This window comes from Oncorhynchus clarkii, chromosome 10 (genome assembly GCF_045791955.1).
Source record: "Oncorhynchus clarkii lewisi isolate Uvic-CL-2024 chromosome 10, UVic_Ocla_1.0, whole genome shotgun sequence".
Lineage (NCBI taxonomy): Eukaryota > Metazoa > Chordata > Actinopteri > Salmoniformes > Salmonidae > Oncorhynchus > Oncorhynchus clarkii.
The window spans coordinates 27110276-27132167 of NC_092156.1; the positions used below are offsets into that span (position 1 = coordinate 27110276).

Below are 21892 nucleotides of genomic sequence, written 5' to 3' on the forward strand. Positions count from 1 at the left end.
TGCAGTCGACAAACACTTATCATGCATCTGTCCCCTAAAATAGTTGACAGATTTATGGATGTCACTTTGTTTGGATGAGACATTGCTGCCTGTCAAGAATGAAAGTGCCTCAAGCCAACATAAACACCAGTGTGACCACATCAGTGCCTATTCTAAAAATGTATTCTAATTGATTCATAGGATTGAATTGAAATCCTTTCCTGATTTGACAAAGATTAAAAGTGAATTGACTGTAGTAATTCAGGCAGTGCCTCCAGCCGAGGCAGGCCCCAGCAGTAGCAGTATAGCAGCGGAGGCACTCAGAGGAGTCAGGCTGGGCCTGTTCAGATGCTCTCCATAAAGCCCTCACATCGCTAAGCCCTTATTTACTGCAGGAGTGGCACTTGAGGAGGAATTAAGAGCTGGCGCCAGAAACACAGCTCTCACTCCCACACCCCTCCTCCCTGCCTCAAGTCTCACAGCTCACATTATTATCATTAAAGTCCCCTAAATCAATTCTGAAGTTACCATACTTTCAGAGCAGTGCAAGGGGCGCTCTCAGGACAAAATGTTAAATCGGCAGGGCCGCTCTTCCCTGTGGCTGGCCTAGGCTGTCAGGGCGCATTGTCAGGGTCAGGGATTTAAACCCGCCGCGGTCATAGTGGGCATTGCGCCCCCACCCTGCACACCCTCCAGAATAGAGGGTTAAAGCGCTATTGCCATCAGCCGCCCGCAACCTCACCCCCCCCTGTCCAGCCGCGAATCAGCCCATGGTGTAAACTGGCTCATTTACTCTCATCCACACCCCCGTGCTCACATTTCTGAGGCAATGATACCACAATATCGCGCACACAGACACACAGAAAGTCAGATTCAGTACAAGAGACAATTGGCAACATGTTTCTCCCATTGGCAAATCATTATTCAGGAGGCCAATTGCATTCATTTTAGCAGATATCAAAAGGAGCTTTGCATCAGACGATGTGACACATAGCCATACAGGGGAGGTGGGGGTTTATGAAACAGAGAAAGGCATGTCTGCCTGGAGTTTAAGACTGAAGCTCAGATCAGGAGCAGTTTGGCTGGAATATTTTAAGGGGATGCAATTTAAACATGGCTGGGAGCTAGAGAGCCTCATAAAAGGACACAAATAATGGACTCCCCTGGCGAGGGCTCCACTGGGGAAGGGAAGGCTCCTCCAGCAGGAGAGTAGAGCAGCCAGCCAGCAGAAGTCTAGCCAGGCAGAGACAGCACATGTCAGCCTTTATGGAGTGTGTCAGGGGCGCACTGTCTCCCCGCAAAAACAAAATGTCCACCATCCCTCACAACATACACGATGTACAGTAGGCTACACACAAACACACATCCTTAAATCGATAAAGGAAAGCTAGGTATTAAATGTTCTAGAGTTTTAAATAGCACTCACCTCTGCTTGGAAGCCCTTTAGCAATGGAGCTACCTGCTTTCGCAGATCCTGCAAGACAAAAGAAGAAGAAGGAAATGGATTAGCATCGCATAACAATGCTACCTTGTGGGAGAGCAAAACACAATACATTCTCATACCGTGAAAAAATGGCCACATTCTCTGTTTCCACAGTCTTTAACACCTTGGTCATTGACTTTCATCCCCACAGTATTGAGCAGAAACCTCTTACAAACTAACCATATGTTTAGTTTAGCAAAGCCAGGCCCCATTTTCACTACATTCTCTCTGCGAGGCAAAATCCCTACTGTCAACTCTGATGGATGAGGGAGAGTGTTGCCTTTTGTTCCCAGATACGGAGCATAGAAACACATTAAACATATGAAAATGGGGATCCTGATTTGTCCAAACCCTCCCAGAGGGAAGGTTTGTTCTCTGGGAAAAGGAGGAAGAAAAACAAAACAGAGTATCACCTTGTGCTGCCCTTGAATGAGAGCAGAGGACGCTGTGCTTAAAGGAAAAACGTGTGGCATACATTTACTCTCCCTCTCACCCTCTCTCGCCATGACTCAGTTGTTTCTGGTTAAATTACCATTCAAGCAAAAACAGAAAAACGTAGAGACGCTACATGCAAATGTGGGCTCTGTTCATTAATTCACTTCTAAAAGTAATGTTAGGCCTGAAAAATTGTCCAACTTCAACAGCCGACTATTTCTGTAGAGTTATTTGTCTGTTTAACTTGGGAGAAACTGGGTTGAGTCTCGAATCTGTGGCGGATGAAAATAAAAGTCCCAAAAACAAGTGAATTTACAAAGTCTCCAATCAAAACAAACGTTGTTCCAACCTTACTCAAGCAATGATGAATCTTACCTTGGGCAACCTACAGTGGAGCGATGCGACACCTCGCCATTAAAGTATATCTGATTATGGCCAATTTCAATGTCTCTTTTCATTTGAACAGAGCAGGCGTGTTTGATCATAAAATGTAATTAAATGCGCCCTGAATAAATCTCAGCTGGGTACAAAAAGGCCTTACATGAGGCCTCCCTATAGGAATACACAGCATGCTCCAAAACAGAACTGACCACTGAAACCGAGTTAGCAGCAGCCAATTAGTGGAATGCAATGCATTTACACACATGTGCACACACACCAAGTACACTCCTATAAGACTGGCCCACATTAGTCTGGTGGACATTTCAGTCACCCTCAGGATAAAGTATAGGTGTACTCTGACACTTGCAGAACACATGCACAGTCCTGTGACACAGTATAACCTCTGTAACCTATTACTGAAACCGTGTGTCAATTGTGAAATGTACAAAATGCATGAAGGGCCATATATTTTAAGCTGACCAACACCTAACTTGCAGGGTAGACATTACAACTGTGTGAAATGTAGAGCTCTTAAATGCCTATGGGTTTCTGTTGTATCCTCTTCCCCATCTCTCCTCTCGTTTTACTTTCTCTCCCTCCACATTGATGTGTGTAAGTGTGCCTCCTATGACTGACTGATGTTTACACCAGTCTCCCTCCCTCCCTCCCTCTAGGGAGCCTCTATGGAAGACTTTGGGGACTGGCTGACCCAGACCATACCATGCTGTGCTAAGCTAACATTAGCGCGATGCTAGGTAGGTACCTAGTGTGCTGGACTTTTCCCAGTCCCCTGGAGGGAGCAGCTGAGCCCGCTGATCTCCTGTCGCCACTGGCTACCGTACAGATCACCTTTATGAAGGGGCCACGTGACAAAAAGGAAACATCGCTCAACATCTGGTTTCAACATAACACTCCTGCCCCGGCCAAGAGAACTCCAAAGTCTTTCTGGATCTCGACAGGGAAACACCCGCACACACACGCACACACACACACTGCTCGAGATCTGCAAATGCAATTGCCCCAAATTTGATATACAGAGAGCCCCACTGCATAAAAATGATCTTTACTCTGACGGATACAAAGGCTTGACCAAGTGACCAATAAAAGCTAGCCCAGTAAACACTGATCTTCAGGCCAGAGTGATTGAGGACACACATTACATGGTTCACAAGTGGTTCAGATAGAGGGAGCAGGTCCATGAAAACCACACGGAAATGCAATTTGCAACTATACATACATATACTGAACCAAAAATATAACCGAACATGCACCAATTTCAAAGATTTGACTGAGTTACAGTTCATATAAGGAAATCAGTCAATTTATATAAATTCATTAGGCCCTAATCTATGGATTTCACATGACTGGGAATACAGATATGCATCTGACTGGGCAGGGGTGCAGACATGGGTGGGCTGTGCCCAGTCAGATGCATATCTGTATTCCCAGTCATGTGAAATCCATAGATTAGGGCCAATCATAATTCATTTTCCCCCACAAAAGGGCTTTATTACAGACAGAAATACTCCTCAGCACCCCCACTCCCCATCAGACAATCTCACAGGGGAAGAAGCCGGGTGTGGAGGTCCTGGGCTGCCATAGTTACATGTGGTCTGGGGTTGTGAGGCCGGTTAGACGTACTGCCAAATTCTTTAAAACAGTGGTTCCCAAACGTTTATAGTCCCGTACCCCTTCAAACAATCAACCTCCAGCTGCGTACCCCCTCTATAACCAGGGTCAGCGCACTCTCAAATGTTGTTTTTTGCCATCATTGTAAGCCTGCCACACACACTATACAATATGCTTAATAAACATAATAATTACTTTTTGTCACAAGCTGGCTCGTGGGAAGTGAAAATGAGCTCTTATAGGACCAGGGCACATATAATAATATACTAATAATAATCAATCATTTTGCTCTTTATTTAACCAGCTTACATATTAAACCTTATTTGTTAATCAAAAATTGTGAATAACTCACCACAGGTTAATGAGAAGGGTGAGCTTGAAAGGATGCACATAACTCATAATGGTGGGTTGTATTGGAGAGTTTCAGACTTAAATCATTTTCATTTTAGTTTTCATGCTAGTGAGGGCTGAGAATCCACTCTCACATAGGTACGTGGTTGCGAAGGGCATCAGTGTCTTAACAGCGCGATTTGCCAAGGCAGGATACTCTGAGCACAGCCCAATCCAGAAATCTGGCATTGGCTTCTGATGCATTTGTGGCTTGAATGGGAGCAAGTTCCTGCAGCAGTGTTCCAACATCTAGTGGAAAGCCTTCCCAGAAGAGTGGAGGCTGTTACAGCAGCAAAGGGGGAACCAACTCCATATTAATGCCCATGATTTTGGAATGAGATGTTCAACGAGCAGGTCTCCACATACTTTTGGTCATGTAGTGTACATCACCTCTCAAACTAAAAGGGATCGTTATGGTGATTGCATTTCTTTTTAACTCTCCACCACCAGGGAGCTCCCTGTCTTGGAAACCGGCCCAGATCTCCAGGGAGGCAAGCCTGCAGGACCATAACACAAACACACACGCATTACAATCACAAGGTATCCTCAGAGAGCTGGAGGGAGCAGTGGGAGAGAGGACGTGAGAAGGGGGAAAAGGAGGGGAGAGAAAGAGGGTGAGAAGTGTAAGAAGGTAGGAGAAGAGGACAAGAGTCTGATACCACAATGAGTTTACAAGCTTTACTTCAGACATGGCCTTCCTCAGGGATCCCTCCACTGGATGCCTGACACTACTTAACCAATTACCTTCTTAGCACAATGGCTACATTAACACAATTTCTTCTAGGCCAGACTTTCTTTACCCCAGTGACGGTCAGGAACATAGACAATGGCTTCTTTTCATATTCAGCTTTTAAGTAACCCTCGCTCCCCTTTTAATGGTCGACCCACTGAGTGTCCCTCGCTTTGTGTTTGAGTGCATTGGACCTGTGTGGTCATTGTTCAATGAAATAAGCAGCGTACAGTGGAGACCCGGAGGGTGTACTACTCGGGCCTATGAGCTCTCATCTCTATAGTGGAGAGCAGTGATGCGTGGAGAGAGAAAGGGCTACAGCATTAGTCTATGTCATGAAATTGAGAGAGAATGTGCCTGGGTTTGGTAATATTGCAGCATGTGTCATTTAAGGTTTTTTGTCCTGAGTTGAGTGTTTCAAGCGAGGGCACTTGGTCTTTAGAGGGCAGAACATAGCATGTCTAGTCATTGAGGGTGGAGAGCCGCTCTCCCTCCATTTGTTCCTATGGTTTCTTTCTCTGTCCCTGCCATTGGGTTAGCACAGTGGACGGATTTCTCGCGCTCTTACTTTCTCCGTCTTTCTCTCCACACCTACCTCTCCCCTCCTTTGCCACTGGGTTACTGTAGCACAATGGCAGTTCTCTCTCTTTTGACCGGCCTCTGCCACTGGGTCTGTGAGCCAAGCGGCTGCTTGCCAAGCCTCACACTGGCTGTGGCCTGGCCTGGCCGAGCACAGGCAGGGGAGCCTAACCCCTGTGTCTGGTCTGAGGCTGGCTACAGGCCGGCTACAGGAGGAGATGAGTCGGTGGTCAGGGGCAAGGGAGCTTGTGACTCAGCCACTGCCCAGTACATCAACACCCGCGAGAGGGGGACCCGCTGGCCCAGACATGACAGAGGGCAAGTAGAGGAAACACAAGAGGATGAGCCAGCGAATCAAAGAGGGAGGTAGGGAGTGAGAGAAACAGAGATTGAGATAGACTGAAGAATAAGATCAAAAGATACGGGAGAATATGAATGAGTATACACTGATGGAGTTTGACTAAACATCACGTCTCTTATAGAGATATTGGAGAGACAGACGGGAGATATTTTTTGCCAGATCATCCAGAAGAACTGGGCCATGCCTTTCCGCGAAAACATTCCCCAGTCCCGGCCAGCCCCCCGACCCAACACACACAAACCGCTCAATGCATCTTTAATCCAGGGCCGTGAATGGAGGAGGGCTGCGTCTGACACTCTAGGCCTCTGTTCCTACTACCACTGGGGTTCTGTCTCTTTCTTTTCCCTACCCTTACTGTCTCTCTGTCTTTCACTTTCATTTTCTCCCTCTCTCTTCGATGATTGCCTTGCGCTGGCTAAGGAGCTCTTCATGTAGGCTGTGTTACGGAGAGAAAAGAAACCGGGGTCCTGATGCCGAGCAACTGAGCTGCCCGTGTTGCTGCCTGCCTGCCGCAGTGTGTGTCTGCTGAACCGTGTGAGTGTGAGGGCGGTACATCATCACCAGTGAGCACATACACACACCAAACTGCAGCCTCACTGTTAGGTTATGCCTATGCTAATGTCTACCTTTTATAGATAAGTGGATAAATGTTATACACTAAGGTATTGTAACATTTACAATATACTCAATACTTGCAAATCCATGTATGAAGGACTTATCAAAGTCTAAACTGCGCAATTAAATTGATTGCAACTAGCCTCTTGGCTAAGAGGGAAGGAAAATGGCATGTAAATGTATTTCCTTCCCCAGGTAACTTCTGATGGACTGACATGAATACAGTGATCTCAGACATATTCACCTATCCAACCGGAGAGCATTATATTCTCTTTCCCATTGGACAGAGTCCCAGGGAGAACAGGAACGTGTAAACAGGAGAAGGTCAGATGTAGGGTTATGAAACTTTCTGTTCCTGCACTAACGTCTCCACTCCCATTGCATCGAAGGCTAAAAACACCACGGGTTCTCTCACTCCATCTCTCTCTCTGAGGGTTAAGTAATGGGTAAATTCTCCACCTCCATGGTTTGATGGGGACATGCTGACCCTTGCTTGTCAATCCCTGAAGATTGTCAGATGGGCTCTGTGCAACCAAAGACAGAAGACATTACCCTGCTTATTATTCCAGGGGGCCCGGGCAGGCCAGGCTGGGCGCCACACAGCTAGGCTACCCCTCCTACACCTCGGCAGCACAAAGAGGGAGCAGAGAGCGGGAAGCAGTGATGAATGAGAGAAGACCCCAATGATAAGAGAAACGCTGTCCGCCCTCCACCACTATAGGAAATAGAACAGCGCCACTTCTAGGAGAGCTCACTCCTCTCAATGACCCCCCCCCCCCCGCAGCCATTCACCCCCCCTGATAGCAGACGACACTTTACAAGTCGTTTTACAAAAGATGTTTTACACACAACCTTGGATGTCAAACATTTTACGGGTTATTTTACTAATGGTGTCTCAAGTAGCAGGCACTTGACGGAGTAAACTAGGCCTATTCTACAAACCCCATCACAATTCCAGGTTGTTATTCAACTTACAGACACAGTCACTTTATGAGTTGTGGTTAGACAGACAACATTCTACAGAATATCTGAAACCATTATTATTTTACAAACATTGGCCCAACAGCAGACGCTTTACAAACACTATCCTGATACTAGACGCTTTACAAACACTATCCTGATACTAGACGCTTTACAAACACTATCCTGATACTAGATGCTTTACAAACACTATCCTGATACTAGACGTTTTACAAACACTATCCTGATACTAGACGCTTTACAAACACTATCCTGATACTAGACGTTTTACAAACACTATCCTGATACTAGACGCTTTACAAACACTATCCTGATACTAGACGCTTTACAAACACTATCCTGATACTAGACTCTAGACCCCCAGACACAGACTCAATCAGTTTACAATCAATAGACCGAGACCCCCCCACTGCTGTGCAAACACCGTCCACCGTTCCCCATCTGGGAGGCCAGATCCACTCACAATTAAGGGCCAGGCTTCTTGACCTCCCTTCATTGCCCTCCTGCCAAAGGCCAACAACCATTAGGGCAGACAGGGGGGAAAGAGCCTGGTGTGGGAAACTCCGGACATTAAGTATACCGCTCCTAACCTTGTCACAGAAAATGACCAACCGTGGCTAAATCTGTATTTGATAACACGTGAGACCAAAAAGAGAGAAACATGAGGAGTTTAAGGATGAATCCAACTCACTACTGTGGTTGTAAATTGATACGTAACGAACAGGAGGGTTGAGGGTGTGGGGTAGTCTCAGGGTCAAGTGGAATGGGGAGGGGGTACGTGAGAGCCGGCCAAAGACACATACACACCCACCCCCCGTCCCCCTGCTACTCTCTCCTGCCCCTGACGCTTGTCTGGGAATGAGGTCATGACTCTCCCATAGTCCCTCACACAAAAGGCTGCAGTGTCGGTGTTGCCCCGTCGGTACCCAGAGCCAGCCAGCCTCATGGCCAGCCTCTTTTCCGCACAGACGTTACACTGGGCTGGGCCACCATCCACCTCAAAGCTCCACACAATACCATTGATCACCGCCGCTCCCAATAAAGAGACACCCATCCTCATCCCCTGCCCCCACAACACACCACAAACAAAACAAAAGCTGTCCAATTCTCAAGATAGGTTTTTGAATGGCAGGGTTCTTCTGATATAGGAGTATAGGGTTTCATTGTCCTCTGGGATTGGAGTGGAATTCCAACTGAAACCAGACCAGGGAGGGACAACTGTGCTTTTCACACCTTTACCAGGTTCTATTGTGGGCCCTTGGCTTGCCCTTCTTGGATGACTGAGCATGATAGCCACTGAAATAATTTGACTTAACAGGGGTTCTATTGCTAGAGAAGGACACAGCACCAGCAGCTTATGCAAACCCTGGTTACAATCAGCTGCCTTGATAAAAAAAAACGACAGATTTTCACCTTGTCAGCTCGGGGCATCCAATCTTGCAACATTACAGTTAACTAGTCCAACGCTATAACGACCTGCCTCTCTCTCGTTGCACTCCACAAGGAGACTGACTTCCTGTTACGCAAATGCAGTAAGCCAAGGTAAGTTGCTAGCTAGCATGAAACTTATCTTATAAAAAACAATCAATCATAATCACTAGTTAACTACACATGGTTGATGATATTACTAGATATTATCTAGCGTGTCCTGAGTTGCATATAATCTGACTGAGCATACAAGCATACAAGTATCTAAGTATCTGACTGAGCGATGGTAGGCAGAAGCAGGCGCGTAAACATTCATTCAAACAGCACTTTCGTGCGTTTTGCCAGCAGCTCTTCGTTGTGCGTCAAGCATTGCGCTGTTTATGACTTCAAGCCTATCAACTCCCGAGATGAGGCTGGTGTAACCGAAGTGAAATGGCTAGCTAGTTAGCGCGCGCTAATAACATCCAATAGTCAAAGGTTAATGAAATACAAATGGTATAGAGGGAAATACTCCTATAATTCCTATAATAACTACAACCTAAAATGTCTTACCTGGGAATATTGAAGACTCATGTTAAAAGGAACCACCAGCTTTCATTTGTTCTCATGTTCTGAGCAAGGAACTGAAACGTTAGCTTTCTTACATCGCACATATTGCACTTTTACTTTCTTCTCCAACCCTTTGTTTTTGCATTATTTCAACCAAATTGAACATGTTTCATTATTTACTTGAGGCTAAATTGATTTTATTGATGCATTATATTAAGTTAAAATAAGTGTTCATTCAGTATTGTTGTAATTGTCATTATTACAAATAAATACATGTTTAAATCGTCCGATTAATCGGTAATCTGCTTTTTTGGTCCTCCAATAATCGGTATCGGTGTTGAAAAATCATATTCGGTCGACCTCTAGTCTGAACCCCGCCCTGTGCAACTGAGTCCTGGACTTCCTGATGGCCCACCCCCAGGTTGTGAAGGTAAGAAACAACACCTCCACTTCATTGATCCTCAACATAGGGGCCCCACAAGGGTGCGTGCTCAGCCCACTCCTGTACTCCCTGTTCACCCATGACTGCGTGGCCACACACGCCTCCAACTCAATCATCAAGTTTGCAGACAACACAACCATACTACTATGGTTGTGTTGTCTGCAAACTTGATGATTGAGTTGATTACCAAGAATAGCCTGATTACCAATAATGATGAGACAGCCTACAGTTGAGGAGGTGAGGGCCAGGAATATAACCTCTCCCAGTTGGGCTGTATCACCGTCTGGTACGGCAACTGCACCAACCTCAACCGCAGGGCTCTCCAGGCCCTCCAGGGCACCAACCTCAACCGCAGGGCTCTCCAGGCCCCCCAGGACACATACAGCACCCGATGTCACAGGAAGGCCAAAAAGATCATCAAGGACATCAACCACCAGAGCCACGGCCTGTTCACCCCATTACCATCCAGAAAGCGAGGTCAGTACAAATACATCAAAGCAGGGACCGAGAGACTGAAAAACAGCTTCTATCTCAAGGCCATCAGACTGTTAAACAGCCATCAATAGCCGGCTACCACCCGGTTACTCAACCCTGCACTTTTGAGGCTGCTGCCCCATATAACATAGACATGGAATCACTGGTCACTTTAATAATGGAACACTAGTCATTTTAATAAAAGTTTACATATCTATATCCTGTGTTCTATTCTACTATATTCTAGTCAATGCCACTCCGACATTGCTCGTGCTAATATTTATATATTTCTTAATTCCATTATTCTACTTTTTTGTGTGTATTGTTGTGAATTGTTAGATATTACTGCACTGTTGGAGCTAGGAACACAAGCATTTCGCTACACCCGCAATAACATCTGCTAAATATGTGTATGCGACCAATACAATAAGATTTGATTCGATCATTATCGTATCAATTCAGGCAATTTATTGAGATACGGGTTTTTGTCCATATTGCCTTGCTCTAGTGTTCGCATTCGAGAAGTCGTTAGGGAGGAGATAAAATACAGACTGGTGGAGAAGAAACGTCAGTGGATGTGGCGTTTGGCCGGAGCGATGTGGATGGGTAGCCTGGCAATTACAATTACAGACACTAGTGGGGGAAAATATAGGTCTGACCATTTGTGTTTGGACTGCAGTGAATAAAGAGAGGATATTCTATTCAGAGTAAACAAAAGCTAAGGATGGCAAAAGGGAAAAATGAGTGGGGGGGAACTTTTCTGTTGCAATTAGTTCTGATGAGCAGGTCTGCTTGGCAGCCCGCTATTGAGAGCCTATTTTTAGCCATAGCTTCAGGAGAAAAACCTGTGATGCAGCCATGCAAATCAGAATGAGGGGAAGAGTAGGAGAAACCATGCCCCTCTGCTGCTGCGTGGTGTGTGTGTGTGTCAGTGCAGTCGGCACCTTGCTACATGGAGGGCGCTCACGTAACAAAAGGGGCAGGCACCACCTCTATGCACCATGCAGTAGAACAAAAATCCATACCACGATAAACTGAACGATACATTTATGAAATGAATAAGCAACAGTTGTTTTCTTATTAGACCCTTTAAAATACTCGTACTACTTTGAATGTTATTAGCAGACAGGCCTATTTCATTGCAATCTTCACATTCCTCAAATAAAGGCTACTTAATGTTATTATCGTTATCAGTAAAACGTCCTCGATAAATGGTTGGTTTCGTAGGTGTCGATACATTTTGGTTTATCGTCCCAGCTCTAACCTTTAGCCTCTCTCTCTCACGCATACATGTCCCACTCTATTCCTCTGTAAATGTCTGCCTCTTTCCTTCCATCTCTCTCCTTCCCCGGTTCAAGGCAGCAGCTGGTCATGCTGAGATGCTGTGACTGAAGTGCCTCAACTTCCCAATGTCATTAACAGATCAGGCCAAAATGTTCAGTCGCTTTCTTCGACACACCCACACACACATTTATTTGCCTATCAACAGCTGGAGAGGTCGAAGGACCAAGTGTCAGAAAGGAGAACATGTGGGAACGATCTGTGTGAGGTACCTACTACAATATACTGAGCTAACAGAGAGGGGGGTCTTCACAATTAAGGGGGGATGCATAATTGTTAGCAGTCACTTCAAAAAGGTTACCCAGTGGAAACAAGCCCCAGTCCTCTTGAAACCTTCAAACACTATTTAATTTTGCAAGATGATCATCGGCTGCCCTGTAATTCAGTCAGGAAGCGGTAGCTCAGGCGGCCATTACACAATGGCAGACACCAACATTACCTCAGCCTAAGCATAAATAACCGCCAATAGTCCTCACACTGAGGATAGCCATTCTACTGTCCTGGTAGAGAAAGACCGGGAGAGAGAGTGGATACATCGAGGAGGTGGAGGGGTAACTCTCTTTGGGATGCGCTGAGTAAATGCTCCGAGCAGACAGTGAAGAGATGATGGGGGAGTGGATGTAGAAAAGTCAGGGAGAAACATTTACAGAGAAACTAACATGGAACACCTCTGAAATATTTAGGGACAGAGAGCGCTATGACTCCAGAGGGAGAACACACACACACACACACACACACAACACACACACACACACACACACACACACACACACACACACACACGGAGAGATCGAGAGAGACGGATAAAAAAAAAAGAGGGTTACACCTAAGAGAGTGGGGCATTCGCCCTGAGGCATGGCTTAACAAGAGGTGCCAGCTTTTTGTGGGCTAATTTAAGAGCACCATCGCGCTCTCCCAAAAGTTTGTTTGTTGCTTGAAACTCGTAAATTCAGAAAACCAACAAAAAAGTGTGATGGGTCTTTTTGTGGGCTGAAATCTTACTCTGGGAGAGGAGGCCTTTTAGGGTATATACTAGAGGTCGACCGATTATGATTTTTCAAAGCCGATAACGATACCGATTATTGGAGGACCAAAAAGCCGACTCCGATCAATCGGCCGTTTTTTTAAATGTATTTGTACTAATGACAATTACAACAATACTGAATGAACACTTATTTTAACTTAATATAATACATCAATAAAATCAATTTAGCCTCAAATAAATAATGAAACATGTTCAATTTGGTTTAAATAATGCAAAAACAAAGTGTCGGAGAAGAAAGTAAAAGTGTAATATGTGCTATGTAAGAAAGCTAACGTTTAAGTTCCTTGCTCAGAACATGAGAACATATGAAAGCTGGTGGTTCCTTTAAACATGCGTCTTCAATATTCCCAGGTAAGAAGTTTTAGGTTGTAGTTATTATAGGAATTATAGGACTATTTCCCTCTATACCATTTGTATTTCATTAACCTTTGACTATTGGATGTTCTTATAGGCACTTTAGTATTGCCAGTGTAACAGTATAGCTTCCATCCCTAAGCAGCGTTACCCATGCAGAGCAAGGGGAACAACCACTCCAAGGCTCAGAGCGAGTTTGAAACGCTATTAGTGAGCGCTAACTAGCTAGCCATTTCACTTCGGTTACACCAGCCTCATCTCGGGAGTTGATAGGCTTGAAGTCATAAACAGCGCAATGCGGGAAAACCAAATGCCAATACCAGATAAGAGACCTTATTGAATTGGAAATCCTGACTTCCTCAAAAGGCTGAACAGTGAGCCTCCATCTGTCCACAAACACCAGTCACACTAATGCAAAGACTACAGTGCCTTGCGAAAGTATTCGGCCCCCTTGAACTTTGCGACCTTTTGCCACATTTCAGGCTTCAAACATAAAGATATAAAACTGTATTTTTTTGTGAAGAATCAACAATAAGTGGGACACAATCATGAAGTGGAACGACATTTACAAATCAAAAACTGAAAAATTGGGCGTGCAAAATTATTCAGCCCCCTTAAGTTAATACTTTGTAGCGCCACCTTTTGCTGCGATTACAGCTGTAAGTCGTCTCTATCAGTTTTTCACATCGAGAGACTGAAATTTTTTCCCATTCCTCCTTGCAAAACAGCTCGAGCTCAGTGAGGTTGGATGGAGAGCATTTGTGAACAGCAGTTTTCAGTTCTTTCCACAGATTCTCGATTGGATTCAGGTCTGGACTTTGACTTGGCCATTCTAACACCTGGATATGTTTATTTTTGAACCATTCCATTGTAGATTTTGCTTTATGTTTTGGATCATTGTCTTGTTGGAAGACAAATCTCCGTCCCAGTCTCAGGTCTTTTGCAGACTCCATCAGGTTTTCTTCCAGAATGGTCATCCATCTTCCCATCAATTTTAACCATCTTCCCTGTCCCTGCTGAAGAAAAGCTGGCCCAAACCATGATGCTGCCACCACCATGTTTGACAGTGGGGATGGTGTGTTCAGCTGTGTTGCTTTTATGCCAAACATAACGTTTTGCATTGTTGCCAAAAAGTTCAATTTTGGTTTCATCTGACCAGAGCACCTTCTTCCACATGTTTGGTGTGTCTCCCAGGTGGCTTGTGGCAAACTTTAACCGACACTTTTTATGGATATTTTTAAGAAATGGCTTTCTTCTTGCCACTCTTCCATAAAGGACAGATTTGTGCAATATACGACTTGGATTGTTGTCCTATGGACAGAGTCTCCCACCTCAGCTGTAGATCTCTGCAGTTCATCCAGAGTGATCATGGGCCTCTTGGCTGCATCTCTGATCAGTCTTCTCCTTGTATGAGCTGAAAGTTTAGAGGGACGGCCAGGTCTTGGTAGATTTGCAGTGGTCTGATAATATTGAAATGGAAGGAGTATCGCTTGCACAGTGCTCCTTGGGATGTTTAAAGCTTGGGAAATCTTTTTGTATCCAAATCCGGCTTTAAACTTCTTCACAACAGTATCTCGGACCTGCCTGGTGTGTTCCTTGTTCTTCATGATGCTCTCTCACTTTTAACGGACCTCTGAGACTATCACAGTGCAGGTGCATTTATACGGAGACTTGATTACACACAGGTGGATTGTATTTATCATCATTAGTCATTTAGGTCAACATTGGATCATTCAGAGATCCTCACTGAACTTCTGGAGAGAGTTTCCTGCACTGAAAGTAAAGGGGCTGAATAATTTTGCACGCCCAATTTTTCAGTTTTTGATTTGTTAAAAAAGTTTGAAATATCCAATAAATGTCGTTCCACTTCATGATTGTGTCCCACTTGTTGTTGATTCTTCACAAAAAAATACAGTTTTATATCTTTATGTTTGAGGCCTGAAATGTGGCAAAAGGTCGCAAAGTTCAAGGGGGCCGAATACTTTCGCAAGGCACTGTATATATATATACACAATGGGGCAAAAAGGTATTGTCAGCCACCAATTGTGCAAGTTCTCCCACTTAAAAAGATGAGAGGCCTGAAATTAGGTACATAGGTACACTTCAACTATGACAGACAAAATGAGAAGAAAAAAAATCCAGAAAATTACATTGTAGGATTTTTTATGAATTTATTTGCAAATTATGGGGGATTTTTTGTATTTTTTTTTTTACACCTTTATTTAATCTCTATTTAACTAGGCAAGTCAGTTAAGAACACATTCTTATTTTCAATGACGGCCTAGGAACGGTGGGTTAACTGTCTCGTTCAGGGGCAGAACAACAGATTTTCACCTTGTCAGCTCGGGCGATCCAATCTTGCAACCTTACAGTTAACTAGTTCCACGCAATAACGACCTGCCTCTCTCTCGTTGCACTCCACAAGGAGACTGCCTGTTACGCTAATGCAGTAAGCCAAGGTAAGTTGCTAGCTAGTTAAACTTATCTTATAAAAAACAATCAATCATAATCACTAGTTAACTACACATGGTTGATGATATTACTAGATATTATCTAGCGTGTCCTGCGTTGCATATAATCTGACTGAGCATACAGGCATACAAGTATCTAAGTATCTGACTGAGTGGTGGTAGGCAGAAGCAGGCGCGTAAACATTCATTCAAACAGCACTTTCGTGCGTTTTGCCAGCAGCTCTTCGTTGTGCGTCAAGCATTGCGCTGTTTATGACTTCAAGCCTATCAACTCCCGAGATGAGGCTGGTGTAACCGAAGTGAAATGGCTAGCTAGTTAGCGCGCGCTAATAGCGTTTCAAACGTCACTCGCTCTGAGCCTTCTAGTAGTTGATCCCCTTGCTCTGCATGGGTAAAGCTGCTTCGATGGTGGCTGTTGTCGTTGTGTTGCTGGTTCGAGCCCAGGGAGGAGCGAGGAGAGGGACGGAAGCTATACTGTTACACTGGCAATACTAAAGTGTCTATAAGAACATCCAAAAGTCATGTTCTCATGTTCTGAGCTAGGAACTGAAACGTTAGCTTTCTTACATAGCACATAAGGCACTTTTACTTTCTTCTCCAACACTTTGTTTTTGCATTATTTAAACCAAATTGAACACGTTTCATTATTTATTTGAGGCTAAATTGATTTTATTGATGTATTATATTAAGTTAAAATAAGTGTTCATTCAGTATTGTTGTAATTGTCATTATTAAAATGTTTTTTTTTTTTTTTTTTTTTAATGTAAATTCGGCCGATTAATCGGTATCGGCTTTTTTGGTCCTCCAATAATCGGTATCGGTGTCGGCGTTAAACTCATAGTCGGTCGATGTATTCCCATCATAGTCGGTCGATGTATACACAAGATGTATACACATCTTCGTACCGCCATTCTCAGAGGGCGAATTACAGGCAGAGCTCAACATAAAACATAAATTTGAGCTATCAGGTATTCATAACTTAAAATCAGTAATGAGCACTGGGGCATTGCCGGCAGGCAGCGCAACAGACGTCCTAGCGACTGGGGGGACAGAAGGGAGGGAAATAAACACACAACCTTTTTAATGTTTAATTGACAGCGGCAGTTGGTGGGCGGCGAAAACCACAACCGCCCAAAGTCCTATTCAATTATTGTAATAAGCCTCCGATGATGTCAGCAGTGTATAATTGTTTCAATCAACGGGGGCAATTACAAAGGGAGAGCGTGTATGGATGTCAAATATTAATCGAGGAAAGACAATTGGCTGTGAAAATTGACTGCTTGGTAAGAAAGTCTCTCGCTTCAGTCGGTAAGTAAATAGTGAAGTAATTGTCAAGCAATTGCTTTTCCCTCCATGGTAACAAGATGTTCACTTCTGGGGTTTTCAAACCATCAACGCCATAAAAAGGGCTATTGCTAGTGGAACACTTTTCAGTAAATCTTTCACCTCCACCTCAGATAGCTCCCGACTCACATCTTTGTGGGGTTTGACTTAGAGGGCTTCCTATGTGTCCCTGGGCAACCAGAAGTTAAACCATTTGTTGCCAAGTTCTTTCAACCAAGGATAAATTTATGCACTCTTGAGGTCAGGAGGGGGGCTAGCAGCAGTCGGGGCTTATTCTTGGCACAGGGGTCTGACCTTGTGTGTATCTTTGGAGAGAAAGAGTATGTCTTTCAACCTCCCCACTCCTCCCTCCCTTCCCAAGTTTACCAGTAACTCTGGAGCGTTGCTGCACCTTGACACGTGCCTAATAGGTGAGCTAGTGAGAACCGCTGAGCTTCGTTTCTGCACCGGCTGCACTTTCCCCCTGCAAAGTATTTTCTTTATTTGTCGACAAAGTAAGTGGTCAGAGGTGTGTCTTGAAAACCAAGAGACATCTCAAAAAATGTCAGAGGATTCCTCTAAATTGGGCAAAGTCCAAAGAGAGAGAAGAGAGGAGAGATACCAGGATGGCATAATCATTTCGGCTTTTCATCTCGTAGAATTCGTTGCACACTACTGAGGAATAGAATATTATTTTGAGACCAACGTGTGTCTGACAACAGGTGATAATCACCTTAGGGGACGTGCTGTACCAAAATGAACAAATGGCGGGAATCAACGCAATGGCGCATTAGATGACACATTCTCAGTAGGGGGAGCCTAGTGTGTTGATATTTGTTGCTTACTGCATTCATTTTTTACAGTACGTTCTAAATAGTATGTAGTATGATTAGTACACAGGGTGCAGTTTAAGTAAATAGTAGGCAAGCCAGATTTCGGACACGGCCAGAGAGAGGGAGAGAGGAAAAGGAGAGAGGTTACTCTCACACTTCCCTCTCCCCAATGTCATCGCTGTGAGGGGGAGAGAGACTTAATAAGAGGGAAGGGGCCAAGGCCGGGACTGGAGCCCTGGACTCCATTAGAGGGTCACGGCGGCATGCTGTAAAGACACAGAACAAACACAGAGTAAACACATTAACGTCACTCTTCGCCTCCATGGATGGCTGCATTCACAGACACTGACTCATCAGCACAGTAATGAGAAACGGAGGAGGAGGCTGGGCCGGGCTGGCAACCCCGCCACACACACACAGTACAGTGCTCACTCACACACACATTAATACGATCACGTTTGCCTTGTGTTCATGCATGCGCACTAATACTGTACTCAAGAGTATTACACATGTTTGCCTTGCACACAAACACATGTGCGTTAACACAGACATACACATTGTCACACTTTAATGTCTCTGTTCCTACACAAATACCACCCACATAAACACATGAACTAAAGCAGATGCAGTCTTCACACAACACTATGTGCATCATACACACACACACACACACACACACACACACACACACACACATGTAAAGACATTAACGCACACCATAATAGCAGAAAGAATTTCCCTAACCTACTTAGAATAGGTTTAGAATAGAAACCTAGTTTGTTTTATGACCGACCTTACAGATTATGGCATCATATACAGAATATGACAGAGTGGGTTACATTTGGGTAGCTAATACCACACGCACACACATACTGTACAACTTTGTTCTTTCTGTTGAGCTGCGTCAGTAAAATAAAGCTGAAACAACACTAGGCGTATATAAAAACAACGTGAGGTGATACAACAGTAGAACTAAAGCCACATCAATGATCAGTGGCCATTTTGTTTGCAAAAGTGCTACCTCTCAATTTTTGCCTTTATATTAGTGTTTGTGTGAAACGCCTAACACCCGTATCCAAACAAACCCGCAGCAGGTGGATAATCATAGCTGCGGTTCTGTGGAAAATGTAAATGCTTTTTTTCCCATATCGAGAAACAATATTATCACTCATAATAATGGAGTTACTGTATTCGGCAAAGAGCAAAATTCCATTACATCCACAAACAAACAGGGATGGCAATGAGTCATGCGTTTCGGGCTGGAAAGAAAATACTGCGTTGTTCCTTGCTAAAAGCCTGTGGCCATGCCACCTCAGAGGAAGGGGGGATGGCAGATGGCACTATGGTTTTTGGATACAGAGGGTGGTGTGTTGGGGCTGGATGGTGGCTGGAGGGGGGGGGGGGGGGGGGGGGTGGTATTGATGGATGGTCCAGTAGGCATGACCAGTCATCGACAATGTGGGATGAATAAAACACACATACACCTAAACCTCCTACTCGCACAAGATGCTCGGACACACACACGTACCACAACATCCCTGAAGTCTAAACTGACCCAGTCTTCTGTGAACTGTCGAGTTCAACCAAACCACCTCAAAGCAGCCAGCTGCCTTGAAGTTGTTTCCAAATGTGCTTACATACTGGACCTAGACAGCTAGCTATTGCTATTTTAGCAGAAACACAATCTCTATCCAAACAAAATGGAGAATTATAACTTATTTATAACTTAAACCTATGCGAAGTATTTAATTTGAACTGCTAACCATGTGTCCTTCGAAAAGTCCAACATTTTGAAGTTCACAGTGACTTTGAGAAAGTACCGGCAGGTTTTTACACATTCTCTCCTCCGAGGTAGAGCGCTTGTGACTTTTCGGGCGGCCCACCCGAGGGGCCGTTTAACTGCCTGTGTTTCATGCTAATGGATTCTGAAGAGTCTTCCCAAAAGAGACACTGCATTTAGCACTGTAATAATCACTGCGACCTTGAACTCTGTGACGCACAGATTTCATTCAGAGGAGCCAGAAGGATTTATGCACCTCCTCTGTGTGTGTGTATACAGTGGGGCAAAAAGGTATTTAGTCAGCCACCAATTGTGCAAGTTCTCCCACTTAAAAAGATGAGAGAGGCATGTAATTTTAATCATAGGTACACTTCAACTATGACAGACAAAATGAGAAACAAAATCCAGAAAATCACATTGTAGGATTTTTAATTAATTTATTTGCAAATGATGGTGGAAAATACGTTTTTGGTCAATAACAAAAGTTTATCTCAATACTTTGTTATATACCCTTTGTTGGCAATGACAGAGGTCAAACGTTTTCTGTAAGTCTTCACAAGGCCCATTTCTCCATGCAGATCTCCTCTAGAGCAGTGGTGTTTTCGGGCAGTTGCTGGGCAACACGGACTTTCAACTCCCTCCAAAGATTTTCTATGGGGTTGAGATCTGGAGACTGGCTAGGCCACTCCAGGACCTTGAAATGCTTCTTACGAAGCCACTCCTTCGTTGCCCGGGCGGTGTGTTTGGGATAATTGTCATGCTGAAAGACCCAGCTACGTTTCATCTTCAATGCCCTTGCTGATGGAAGGAGGTTTTCACTCAATCTCACAATACATGGCCCCATTCATTATTTCCTTTACACAGATCAGTTGTCCTGGTCCCTTTGCAGAAAAACAGCCCCAAAGCATGATGTTTCCACCCCCATGCTTCACAGTAGGTATGGTGTTATTTGGATGCAACTCAGCATTCTTTGTCCTCCAAACACAACAAGTTGAGTTTTTACCAAAAAATTATATTTTGGTTTCATCTGACCATATGACATTCTCGCAATCTTCTTCTGGATCATCCAAATGCTCTCTAGCAAATTTCAGACAGGCCTGGACATGTACTGGCTTAAGCAGGGGGACACGTCTGGCACTGCAGCATTTGAGTCAAAGGCGGCGTAGTGTGTGACTGAATGGTAGGCTTTGTTACTTTGGTCCCAGCTCTCTGCAGGTCATTCACTAGGTCCCCCCGTGTGGTTCTGGGATTTTTGCTCACCGTTCTTGTGATCATTTTGACCCCACGGGGTGAGATCTTACGTGGAGCCCCAGATCGAGGGAGATTATCAGTGGTCTTGTATGTCTTCCATTTCCTAATAATTGCTCCCACAGTTGATTTCTTCAAACCAAGCTGCTTACCTATTGCAGATTCAGTCTTCCCAGCCTGGTGCAGGTCTACAATTTTGTTTCTGGTGTCCTTTGACAGCTCTTTGGTCTTGGCCATAGTGGAGTTTGGAGTGTGACTGTTTGAAGTTATGGACAGGTGTCTTTTATACTGATAACAAGTTCAAACAAGTGCCATTAATACAGGTAACAAGTGGAGGACAGAGGAGCCTCTTAAAGAAGAAGTTACAGGTCTGTGAGAGCCAGAAATCTTGCTTGTTTGTAGGTGACCAAATACTTTTTTCCCACCATAATTTGCCATTAAATTAATTAAAAATCCTACAATGTGATTTTCTGGAATTGTTTTCTCATTTTGTCTGTCATAGTTGAAGTGTACCTATGAGGAGAATTAAAGGCCTCTCTCGTCTTTTTAAGTGGGAGAACTTGCACAATTGGTGGCTGACTAAATACTTTTTTGCCCCACTGTATGAGTATGTATATATGCTCACAAATATAAAGGGAACACTAAAATAACACATCCTAGATCTGAATGAATGAAATATTCTTATTAAATACTTTTTTCTTTACATAGTTGAATGTGACAAAAAAAAAATCACACAAAAATTATCAATGGAAATTAAATGTATCAACCCATGGAGGTCTGGATTTGGAGTCACACTCAAAATTAAAGTGGAAAACCACACTACAGGCTGATCCAACTTTGATGTAATGTCCTTAAAACAAGTCAAAATGAGGCTCAGTAGTGTGTGTGGCCTCCACGTGCCTGTATGACCTCCCTACAACGCCAGGGCATGCTCCTGATGAGGTGGCGGATGGTCTCCTGAGGGATCTCCTCCCAGACCTGGACTAAAGCATCCGCCAACTCCTGGACAGTCTGTGGTGCAACGTGGCATTGGTGGATGGA

At 44.3% G+C, this 21892-nt stretch overlaps 1 protein-coding gene across 2 annotated transcripts in view; it reads right to left on the reverse strand.

Annotated features, from left to right (window-relative positions):
* Window positions 1-21892, reverse strand: part of LOC139418207 (homeobox protein cut-like 1) — a 205615-nt gene that overhangs the window by 108788 nt on the left and 74935 nt on the right. For both annotated transcript variants that reach the window (XM_071167482.1, XM_071167481.1), the window contains exon 3: window positions 1406-1453. In XM_071167482.1, coding sequence (XP_071023583.1) covers window positions 1406-1453 — 48 coding nt within the window. The remainder of the gene's footprint in view (window positions 1-1405; window positions 1454-21892) is intronic.